A 12,391-nucleotide genomic window follows, 5' to 3' on the forward strand; every position below is an offset into this window, starting at 1 on the left:
AAAGGGAATTTAGTTTAGCTAATTTCTTTAGTGGCTAGGGTGAAGGTTGTTTGATAGCTTATAAAATTTTATAAATGAGCAAACAAAAACACCAACAATCAAACCTTCCAACATTTCCTTTTGCAAGAATTTTCTGTGTAATATAGCTAATATTCTGCTTTAAAGAGAAATTGCTTTGCCAGTATGATTTCCATTTCTAGAGTTTGAAAAGAATACACTTATTACAAAGTATGTGCATCACTGATATTTATTTCAGAGACAACAATTGATATTTTTTAAACTAAAAATTAATCACACCTGAAGTAGTTTTTTTGCTAAGGTAATATTAAGGAAGAATGTATCCTGTTTTTCATACAGATGGTGGACCAGAGTGACTGAGACATTAAGTGCTTTGCCTAATTTCTCAGATACATCAGCTCAATTAAAAAGGGTTAAAATGTAGGGGGAAAAAAAACCCCACACTTCTTGTTGAACAGTTGAGTGGTAAAGAGACGTTTTGCTTGTGAAAATAATAATAGGTGTAAAAGCAGTAATAGTCAATTTGAACGATGTAAACGATAAAGGCTTTTGTTAGCTGCAGTTAAGAAGCATGATAACTGAGAAAATACTATTAAGATCATATTCTTTTGTTTCAAAGTACGTTAATTTATTCTGGAATGATCAGGATAGACCACATGCCCGATATTGTCTGTGGGTATAGCGGGAATAAGGCTTCACAGAAGTAGAAATAGAGAACTCACATTTCATTTGTTTTAAGCACTGATGTTTTTCTGTCCAACCTCCTGTAATTGTTGTCTAAAGTGTAAGGAAAAGAATAAAATAGAGGTTTTTGATTTAGTTAATAGAAGAACATACCTTATGTATAAAAGCTACGTGAAAGAATGACATCTTGTGACGTGTGTGTGTGTGTGTGTATGTGTGTGTGTGTTTTCCTTTAAAATTGAAACAGTGCACACTCTACCATACCAGTGATTAATTTCTGAATTCAGTGGACACATTGTATATTTTTGATTGGCCATTTCCTTTGAGGCTCATCTAGTAAGACAAAATGATGTTACGTATATTGCTTTCAATTAACTACATTTCCTTGGTCAGGATCTTCCCTTTCTGTGCTCTAAAAGCAAAGGTATATCCCTTCAGGTGAACCTCTATTATATTGTTTTTATGAAATGAGTCATGTTCAGAGTAAGGAGACAAGTGTGGGAAAGAATAAAGGACAAAATAAAGTGTCTCCCAACACTCAGGTACTTCTATCTCTGTTTCTTTATATCTTCCTTTTTCTACAGACAATTGAGATAGCTTAATGAATTTCAAAAGGCTATATTTTAGGAGAATTTTAGGCTGTATTCAGTGATATGCTGGTAAATGTCTAACAACTAGTTCTTTGGGTTGGAGGATGCCCTGATTTGTAGTGTTAGCCCAGTTCTGTGTTCTGAATAGTTCTACCACGGCTGATTTCAGGCTTCCAATGTGAAGTCAGAAGGGAAGCCAAATGCTCTGGGGAGCCAGTGTGAGCTGGCTGCAGTATGCCACTGGCTGGATGTGCTATTTTTTGCTATCAGGCTGCTTAATCTTAAATGTACAACAGAATATTATACTCTAGCTGTATCAACAGAATGAGGGATGACAGCCAAAATGCCAAACATATCAATCTTAAAATGAAGTTTATGTAGGGAGATAGTGATTTATCTCATAGTATGTAGTGTTTACCAAGTAATCTCATGTATATATATGTGTACATATGTGTCAGATATCATTAAATGTGTTTGCATTTGTAACTTGATTCAATAGTTTATATCTGCAAAATTTAAAAACATAGAAGGCATTTATTTTAAAAAATAAAGCTTTGTATTTGTGGTACTTTGGAACATCTTATCTTTACTTTCAGAGGGATATGGAATGTCCCATACATGGCTAACGTGTACTTAATTAAAGGAAAGACACTCCGATCAGAGATGAATGAAAGGAACTATTTTGTTCGTGATAAATTGGATCCTGATATGGCTCTTTGCCGAAATGCTAGAGAAATGGTAGGGTATACAATAATGGCTTGCTTGAATGTCTCTATAAGATGGCTTGCTTTCCCAGTTGATGTGTCATGTGTTTTAGTGCCCTTTTTCTTTCTAATTTGTAGTACTAGCCAATTTTTTTGGTTCTGTATTGAAATACTGGAAGCAATTATGGAGAATAATTTACCTGTGGAACATTTACCTATAGAAACAACTTGAAAAAAGTTAGGCTTGGTGCTTAGGTTAACTCATAAGCAACAGTAAGATTTTCAATAATAAACATAGATTTATTACGAATCAGCTTTGCATTTTTAAGAATTTGCCTTTACTTTCATTTGAAATTCAATAGTTAAAACCTGACCTAATTAAAGTTAACTATATGAAGCCTGGGTGAAATGATCAGTTACACATTTAAGAAAAACACACTTTTGTCCTGAAATCAATGTCCATAATTTTTCTATCATTATTAACCCCATACTCTCAAAAAGTAGGTTCCTTACCACTAATCTGGGAGAAGGATCGAAACATGTAGTCTATTTAATCTATGTGAAAAATTAATGATACATTGCTATTCTACAAATGTACTTTCTTGATAAAACTTAAGTGATTGCAGAAAATAGTTTGTTTTTCAAAATGTGTTAATACATCTTAAAACATTTATAGTTTTCTGTTTTAAAATGGTTGGGTTATTTTATTCAAATTTATATAAGCAAATGTGATTTTGGAAAAAATCAGGAAAGTTGGCAAGTACTTTTTTTCTGGTTTAATAAGGCATGTATTGTTTGAATATATTTGTTTTTCCTATAAACTTATGTCCATTGTTATATTGAATATACTCAGTACTTGTGATTGTAATTTGTGCTCATGTTTGGCTAATTTGACTCAACAGCGCATCCTGGAATGGCCATTCTTACACCTTTTTCCTTTCTCTTAATTTTGTATCTAATGAAAATTCTACTAAGGAATGAGCTTGGATTTATGTTTGACCAACAGAAAAAAAAAGGGCTGGAGTTGTTTCTTTGTGTGCGCTGTAAGCTTTGCTTGTTCTGCATGTTGTCTGTGAAGGACATTTCAGAATGTCAGCTTTTGATCAAAGGCTGCTATTTTTATTTACCTAAGAATACCTGAGAGAGTGGGTGTGCAGGTCAACTTACCCAATCCTTCTCTTCATTTTAGACTTTACAAAGGGAAAAAGACTCCCCTACTCCGGAAACATTCCAAATGCTCAGGCCCCCAAAGGTGTTATTTTTATTTATTTTTACTTGTTTTGGTTTATTTAATTTTATTTATTTAATTAAAATACTAGATATTGTCTAGAAGTAAAGTTTAAGAGTCTTCTTTCCTTTTAGCTTGGTGTACACGGTCGGTATTCATTGGTTCTGAATCTGTATATGTATGTGTGTGCTTTGCATGTTGGGGTACACATTGTGTGATATTCACTTCTTAGTTCTTTGGGCTGATTTAGATTTTATGGTTGACAAATGAGAAAGTTAAATCCAAATCACTTTAACTAGTTTTTCCAGTTTTTGTTTTTTTAAGGGAGAGAAGAAGTAGGAGTAAGTATAAAGTACATCCTGATTAAAATGAGATTTGGGTACTCTTCACCATTTTTTTTTTTATTACTAACTAACTCTTTTACTATTAAAACAGGTACAAAAAGAAACAACCTTACCTTAATGGTGTTTGCCACGTTTATTTGGTTTGGGGCAAGGACAGGAGACTGATTTTCTTTAGCTGCCTCATAATGCAGGAGTAATTTCTGTGTTCAGTCTCTAAATATCAGGACAATAAAAGTATGAAATAGACTGACAAAATAAAATTGATCTTTGAATTCTTGTTTAAAAATGTGATATCTTCTTTGAAAGGGAAAGAAGCCGAAAGAGGTACAATTAATTGCACTTTGGTGTCTCAAAAATATTTCTGCTTTCAAACAGGAATTCTTTTTCCTTGATGTCTACATTTAGGACCAATGAGAAAGGGACAAAAACAGTTATTCTTCTTTTTTTCAGTTGAGTGTCAGTGCTATCAATTAGTTTTGTGTGGTGTCTGAATTCATAATTAATGAAAATTTTATTTTTTATTTTAAATCATGCATGTTTTATATGAAAAATAAAAATGCATGTTCCTGAATGAGATATAAAAGTTGAAATTAATATCTTCTGTATATCTTTCCTATGGTTAAATTTATGTTCTTGTACTTTCCTCCAAGATGATTAATACTATTATTTTTTGGCATATAGGGTGTGTTTATGTACATTTCTAATAGACATGAATTTGGAAGACTATTATCAACTGCCAATTATAATATTTCCCATTATAACAATGACCTCTGGCAGATTTTTGAAAATCCTGTGGTATGTATTTCATGCTCAGCTTCATTTATTACTTATTTTCCTATAACTCTAAATGGATGTAAATCAGTTAGGTTAATAATATGAAAATATGGTAAGAGGCTTTAAAAAGGTATCTTTAATTATATTTTTTAAGGCATAATTATATTTCTTGACTAAGAACTTTCTTTTTAAAGACATGAGGTTTGGGGAAGGGAATTATCAGTTTCTTTGATTTCTCCCAATATCTCTGTTTATATATTCAAAAACTCCAACAAATTTTTAATCACAATTTCAGAGGAAAATGTTTACAAGTAGCTCATGTATGACAATATTACATTTTGACTTTCAGGAAAAGAATTCAAAAAGTTAGTTTGTGAAAATGGATTTTATTTTATCATTTTGTTTGTTTTTTATAACAATTTTGTGAATGTACACCAAAGATAGCTAGAGAAAATTGCAGAGTAAGTGGATTCAGCATATAAAGTCTTAAGTTGAGGAAATGATTTCCTTTTGAAGTCCAAAATTATTTCTTTTCTGAAAGATTTGAATCATGTAGACATTAATTCCTTTTTTGTCTTACTGGGTTGGTTTTCTTTAGTCAAGTTGGCACAATTATTCAAGGGAAAATACTCTCTCTAATCTCTGTAATACTACTATTTATGGTTTTCTCCTTCCCAATAGTGAAAGTTTTAAATTACAAAGACTCAATCCACCTGATGAGAATTGTCTTTTATTTTGTAGTAGTTGACTTTTGGGAATAGTAAATTTAATGGTCTCTGGAACTCTGTTGAAGGAAAAAGAATATCTTTTGACTTTTTTGGGGTATTTTAAAAATACTTTTGTTTCATTTTAGCTGCGTATCTCCATCTTTCACAGGAGTAGAATTGAAAAGAGGCATTTTTTAAATGGTGAGGGTAGAATTACATATTTTACTTTGGCACTGAATCTCTTGGTATTTTGAGAGACAGAATTATTTGATTTCTTGGGTAATAATTAGTTTCCTGAAAAAAATTTCCCAAGTTATATCCTGTAGATATTTGTGTGAGAAATCAAATCTTTAGAGATTTGAATATGCAATGAATATATCAGAAATAATAGGAACTGCTTTTCTTTCCATGCTTTGTTTTTGGTAAATTAGCCTGACTGACATGCCTCATGAGGGGTATCCCATAGCAAAATATTTAATGATTATCCCATTATCAGAACTTCTAAGAAATTAGTAAAGTCATTTTGTTCCATGACATTTGAAAAGCAGTCTAAAATGAAAAGTTAATATTAATGCTTTAATGTAAAATCTTAGGAGCTTGTTTCTTTAACTTCAAAAAATCTATAATGATGCCAGGAAAGGATACTTAAAAATATTTAAAGGTTCTGAAATGTTATGTATGATTATTTACTGCTAATTTTCCCCCATGTTTTGGAATCAGAGAACCAATTAATATTAAAGGGAATAATGAGATAATACAGTAATTTCATCCTTATAATTATATACTATGTATAAATTAAATTTGTTAAAGAATTTGAAGATAACTTTTATTCTTCCATATCAAAAATTTCTGAGTTACACGTAAGCAGAGATATGCAAAACCAAGAATGGCAAATAAATTATCAGAGCCCTTCTGAATTGTGGCCTGAAAAGATATATTTCAGACAAATATTTTTGAAACGTATTTTGATTGGAATTGTTTTGAGCCCATATCTCAGTTCTTTCCTGTTTGCTCACTTAATTTGTACTTTGCAAGGAGAAAATTAAGAATTTTGTTAAATGGTCTAAATATATGTAAGAAAAGATCGTTTTGGATATTGACTCATATTTTAATATATACCCTTTAAATATTGGGCTTTTAAATAAAACACTTGACCCAGGAAAAGGATTCCTTAGCTGATATTGACAAAAATTGATGTATCTTAGTGTGTGGCTTACGTGTCAGTGATGGACTAAGAGAAGATTCAGGTTCATGAATTAGTATGAAGAGGAGCTATTTTTCAATATATGGTCTTATACCTTAATTTCAGTAACTAAAAGATATGAAATAGTAACCCCATGATCATTCTTTGATACACATCTAAAACTGAAGGCAGAAATTTTAAATACATTTAAAAAAATCAAAATTATTTTAGAGTAATTCACTACAAAATTATAAGTAAGGCCAAGTTGATTAATATTTTTACGAATTTTAGTAATTTTTACTGATTGAGTTTTACGAACATTTGTTGGTAGGATTATGTTCCTTATCTTTCACTTTTAAAACACACATATTTACCTACACCTATTTATATGCATAGAATATAGTATACAAATATAGTGACTATAAGATTACTCAAATTTTAAAATCCTGAGTTATAAAAGTCCGTAAATAAAAATTTTGCCATTCATAAAATGATGTGAACATACATAGAATCAGGCAAAGTTTAAAAAACATAAACTGTGGTTTCTGAAAATTCCCACTTTGTCTACTACATGTAGTCATTTATAAATTGCTTGAGCAATTTCTAAAGTGCATGTACTTTATATTTTCTATTAAAGTATTTATGAAAAGGTTTTTGCTGTAATCTGTGCAATTGATATTTTTGTAGGACTGGAAGGAAAAGTATATAAACCGAGATTATTCGAAGATTTTCACTGAAAATATAGTTGAACAGGTTTGTTTTAATAATTACTATGATATGTAGAGCATTTTTGCTATATTTTCCAGCAGGGAATATTATTAATGCAATACTGCTTTAGCAGCAGATGTTGTGAAAGTGGAGAAACTTTATCCTTTAGGTAAAATTCATGACTTAATTACCAGTTTTACAGCCTTAAGGGTCATACAGTTGTAAACATGTAGAAAAATGAGAATTAACAATAATTTTAAGATCATGCCATTTTTTTAGCATACTCCCAAATGTTATAGCTATCTCAAAAATAAGGAATTCTTGGCAGATCTCTGGTGTAGGCCTCTTTCAATGAAAGTTTATCTTTGAAAGAAATTGAGCTCCAAACGTCTCTTCTCAGAGAGGTCTTTTAAAAAATGAACTCTGTTTGAGGTTAGTGTTCCAAGCTATTGCTAATACCTTATTTCAGAGAATGTAACGTGTCTAAAATGTCTTTAATTCTGAGATGCTGTTATTTTGTGTACCATGAGAAAGGAAAAAACTACTGCCAATTAAACTATGATGCAATGTTTTCTAGTCACTTAGAATTTTTAATTTTATGCATATTGAAAGAGCTATTTTAGACTTATTAAGGCATATATGTTATAGAGCACTGTATACATAATAGCATTTCATTTCAATGAGTGGTAGTATAAATCATTTAAAAAGATGTTTCAAAAGGCAAGTCAACAGTGCCAACTAAATGTGTGCATGTGCACACACACGGATACACACAAAGTGAGGACAGAATGAATGCCTGACCAAGTGTACATGCCCTGTGGCATTAACAACATCACTATGGCTGCCCGGCCAACTGTGTCTCTAAGACACGTCTTCATTGCACAGATGTTAAAATGCAAACAAAATAAGTAAATAAATGAAAATTAAAGTCTTAGAAATTGTTTAAAAAAAACCAAAACCCAAACTAGTATTGTTTGTAACAGTACTGTCAGTAATGTTGGGCAAACTTCTTAAAAAGACATCTAAGTGAGATAAATATTGAATATTCTGTACTTTTGAAATGCCATTTCTTAGTAAAAAGACACAAAATGTTATTCTCTTAATGGTGATACCATGTTTTATATATAGCCTTGTCCAGATGTTTTTTGGTTTCCTATATTTTCTGAAAAAGCCTGTGATGAATTGGTGGAAGAAATGGAGCATTATGGCCAGTGGTCTGGGGGAAAACATCATGTAAGTTGTCATTTCACACAAAGAACTAAAATGTGTATGTGGGGCAAGGAGGAGTGTAGATATTTAGAGAAGGTAGAGGAGGCTTGTCCTTTTTGTCTTACATCTCTGCGTCTTAGACCTAAATGAAGGGGCTACCCAAGGCTGTCAAGAGAACTCTTGTTTTTAGCCTAATTCTGGTACTAATTGTTTAATTTAACATTTAATCTATCCGGGCCTCAGTTTCATCTCCAATTATACTGGATAGGCCTTAAGGGTCAGTGTCTCCTGGCAGGGGATGGTAAGGTAATGCCTGTTGTGTGACACTGCTCTTCTCCAAGGTCACTTTTTATTCTCTGCATTTTTGCAGTGAGCTGTAGTGAAAATACCAAGACAAAGTTTCTGTGGTTGACTGCCAAAGCTATTTTTTTGTGTGTAGACATAGGAAGGAGGAATCTGTTTGAATGCCTTTGGTGTAATTCAGTTTTGCATTTACATTCAGAGTCAAAGACTTGGCTGAAAGCATTACTGTAGGTGGTTCAAGGTATTTCTTTTCCTCTGAGAACCCACAGATGCCAGTTCCTTCACAGTACTGAGGAATTTTCGTGGAATGTTCTGGAATATCACTGCCTCTGCTCAATTATATATTCCCCAGCTAGTTAGCTGATCAGGAAGATAGAAGTTCAAAGTATGAGGAAGAGCTTGAAGTCAGCATGTTGTAGGATAATGAAAAGCAATCATGGAAGGACTTTGGGTGCCACAAAATAAAAGTGAGGAACTTGGCAGGGAAAGTTTATTTTCAGTGACAGGTAATCCAAGTGGCAGACAGACAGAATCTATGCCCGTCACCAGCTAAGACTGCCTGAAGGTTCACTGTAAAAACACTCATTTTTTAGGGGACACGGGAAGGCTTTGGCAATCAATCTTATTTACTTTCTCATCATACCTCACATATCTATTAAATAAGTAGGAAAGCAGTCTTACTCTGTAATACTTTGCTTCATCATTGATACATGTGCAAAGCCATGTTATCTAAGTTATTTTGATAGTTTCGCAATTAAAGCAGATGGTACACCATAATTGAACTGTTATTTTTATTGTCTGTTACGATCTTGTGGTTGAAAAAATTCCAAGATAATGTAAGTGTGATTTGCACACAGACCACAGTTTATGATGTCATGAATACTCTTTTTAGGATAGCCGTATATCTGGTGGTTATGAAAATGTCCCAACTGATGATATCCACATGAAGCAAATTGGTCTGGAGAATGTATGGCTTCATTTTATCCGGGAATTTATTGCGCCTGTTACGCTGAAGGTCTTTGCAGGCTATTATACTAAGGTAATTATCCTCCCGTTCCTGCTGCCTACCTCCTACCAGTTTTTACACAAATGTGCTATTTTATATTGTTATTGATAAGCAAATCCATTGATTTACTTTGCTCTTTTAGGGATTTGCACTATTGAATTTCGTAGTAAAATACTCCCCTGAAAGACAACGCTCTCTTCGCCCTCATCATGACGCTTCTACATTTACCATCAACATTGCGCTCAATAATGTGGGAGAAGATTTTCAGGTAATTATGGCTTTTTTTTTACATTTTTCAAAAGAAATATGTCATTATGAAAGGGCTTTGCCTTATTTTTTTTAGATTCTGCTTAGATATCATCATTTGAATTTTATCACTCATTAAAAATGAAACAAGTTGATACATTTATTGGTCTATCTTTTTTAGGGAGGTGGATGCAAATTTCTAAGGTACAATTGCTCTATTGAGTCACCAAGAAAAGGCTGGAGTTTCATGCATCCAGGGAGACTCACGCATTTGCATGAAGGACTTCCTGTTAAAAATGGAACAAGATACATCGCTGTGTCATTTATAGATCCCTAAGTTATTTACTTTTCATTGAATTCAGTTTTCTTTTGGAATGGATGCCTGGCATGAACATGTCTTTGAAGTTGTGCTTGAGACGATGAGAAGAATATTTAAATAACTTCCACAGAACAACTTCACTTTGGGCCAAACATTTGAAAAACTTTTTATAAAAAATTGATATTTCTTAATATCTGCTCTGAGCCTTAAAACACAGATTGAAGAAGAAGAAAAAGGAAAAAAAATGTAAAAGCAAATATTTATTTGTATGCCTTATTGTCTCTGAGAATAATAACAACTTTCTGAATTTGTTTTTCAGTTGATAAAGTATTCAGGTACAGATGAACAAGTGACAAATGAGACTAATAATATTTTCTTATTAAAAGGCTGGGAAGAGTTTTATTTATCAACATGTAGACAAAATGGATATACATGAAAATTTCAAAAATTTTAATTTTTGAAATGCTGAAAAACTGGAGTTCTAACTGAATTTGTACACAACTAATTGTGTAAGTGCTTTTTTGACTGCCTGTATAGGTACCTTTTACAGTAGTTACTGAAGGAATACAAAGAACAATATTACACAGTGTTTTTCCTCAAGAAACTTAGTACAAAGTATAACTGAGGTACATATCCAGTGGAAAACATTTCTGTTTAGATTGTTAGACAGATTTTTTTACATTTGCAGTAGAAATCAAGCCTTATGTTCCTTCAGATGAATTTTCCAAGGTAGATTATATTAAGTAGATGTTAGATTTAGGACAGCTTTTGAGCCTTTCGATTTCTTAAAGTACATCAAGTATCAACTTAAGATCAGCAAGTGTCCTTAACTCAAAACAGGGTTGTTTTTTTTTTTATTCTAGAAAATAATGAGGAAAAAGAAAATTTCATTGAGATTAGTAGTAACACTTTATGACTTCTTTTAAAAAAACTCTTTTTACGTTTTTAAGTACTTGAATTTTATATCAGGAAGATAAAGTTGGTGAGCCTTTGTTCTTCGCTTTTGCCTTTTGTCTTCCTCCTAATTCTTTTCTTCAGGAGGGTGATTCACATTTTTGTCTTCCCAGCATAGTCTCCATTTTGTCATTCTTACTCTTTTTTTTTTTTTTTTGCGGTACGCGGGCCTCTCACTGTTGTGGCCTCTCCCGTTAAGGAGCACAGGCTCTGGACGCGCAGGCTCCGGACGCGCAGGCTCAGCGGCCATGGCTCACGGGACCAGCCGCTCCGCGGCATGTGGGATCCTACCGGACCAGGGCACGAACCCGTGTCCCCTGCGTCAGCAGGCAGACTCTCAACCACTGCGCCACCAGGGAAGCCCCTATTCTTCTTACTCTTTTTATTACCTTCCTTTTATCCCACTTTAAGAAATTCCCCAACACCAAAAAATTTGTGACTTGAGTTTTTACCATTACTCTGAGTGAGGTTTAAATATTCTTATTGTAGCTACTGTTTTTAATTTAAAGGTTAAACTTGAAAAAAAGTTTTAAGTCATGGTGCCAAATTTCATTTTTCTAACACCATGTGTTAGAAAATTATGAAAAATAAAATAATTTAAAATAAGTTTCTGTTGTTCTCTTTATTATTGGTGATTTAGCTTTAGAAGAGAATATATGGTGGAGTATACTGAAAGAATATCTGGATGCAATAGGCCGTGATTTTTAAATTTTGCTTGGTACATTTACTGATATCAGAACTTAATAAACATTCTAGTTATTGAATTCCAAATTGAATTGTAGTATCTTCCATTTCAGACTGACTAGAGATTTCATCTAACTTATTTTACAAGTGAGAAAACAGAGACAAAAATATTTATTTGATATATATTGATTTACTCAATGGTGTTTTTCAAGTCCTTACTGTGGGCCAGGCACTGGTCCAAGCACTGAAGGTATGGTGATGAATAAGATGTTATATTACTGGGAGATGGATTTAGGAAATAAGGAGTTGGGTTCTATCGCCTTTTTGTTCTTTATTGGCACTTAATATCCAAAGTAAACTCCTACTATCCATCAACTTGATTGAAGAGATATTTTAATAATTATTTGTGAATTATATTACTATACTTCAGGATGGTATTCTAAATATAAATACTGGTATGTCATGGATACCAACCATTCAGAACAGACTTTGGTTATGAAAAACAGTTCTACCAGTGCAAGCCAGCTTAATGTCCCTTGTGGTACACTTCAGAGGAAGGACATAACCAGATACTAGTTCTTTCCAGTAGTAGGTGGTGACTTATAGTAGCTATTTTAATCTCATGCTATGTTGCCAGAAATTGGATCAAGGCAATCAGCTGAGCACATTTTCTACCTTTCCTCTTTTTCCAGACGTCATGAAATGATATGAAATGTACTTTTAAATAGAA

The 12,391-nt window shown here is 32.7% G+C and overlaps 1 protein-coding gene across 2 annotated transcripts in view; it reads left to right on the forward strand.

Moving 5' to 3' along the window:
• The window catches only part of PLOD2 (procollagen-lysine,2-oxoglutarate 5-dioxygenase 2), a 116,222-nt gene extending 104,541 nt beyond the window's left edge, over positions 1-11,681 (forward strand). The window contains exons 13-20 of one of the 2 annotated variants that reach the window (XM_030873288.3): positions 1,889-2,030; positions 3,186-3,248; positions 4,250-4,363; positions 6,920-6,985; positions 8,069-8,173; positions 9,345-9,491; positions 9,601-9,726; positions 9,886-11,681. In XM_030873288.3, the coding sequence (XP_030729148.1) occupies positions 1,889-2,030; positions 3,186-3,248; positions 4,250-4,363; positions 6,920-6,985; positions 8,069-8,173; positions 9,345-9,491; positions 9,601-9,726; positions 9,886-10,041 (919 nt within the window). In that variant the 3' untranslated portion in view covers positions 10,042-11,681. The remainder of the gene's footprint in view (positions 1-1,888; positions 2,031-3,185; positions 3,249-4,249; positions 4,364-6,919; positions 6,986-8,068; positions 8,174-9,344; positions 9,492-9,600; positions 9,727-9,885) is intronic. The other variant, XM_030873289.3, reaches the window with a different exon arrangement.
• Positions 11,682-12,391: the final 710 nt, after the last annotated feature.

The sequence above is a fragment of the Globicephala melas genome, chromosome 4 (genome assembly GCF_963455315.2).
Source record: "Globicephala melas chromosome 4, mGloMel1.2, whole genome shotgun sequence".
Taxonomy (NCBI): domain Eukaryota; kingdom Metazoa; phylum Chordata; class Mammalia; order Artiodactyla; family Delphinidae; genus Globicephala; species Globicephala melas.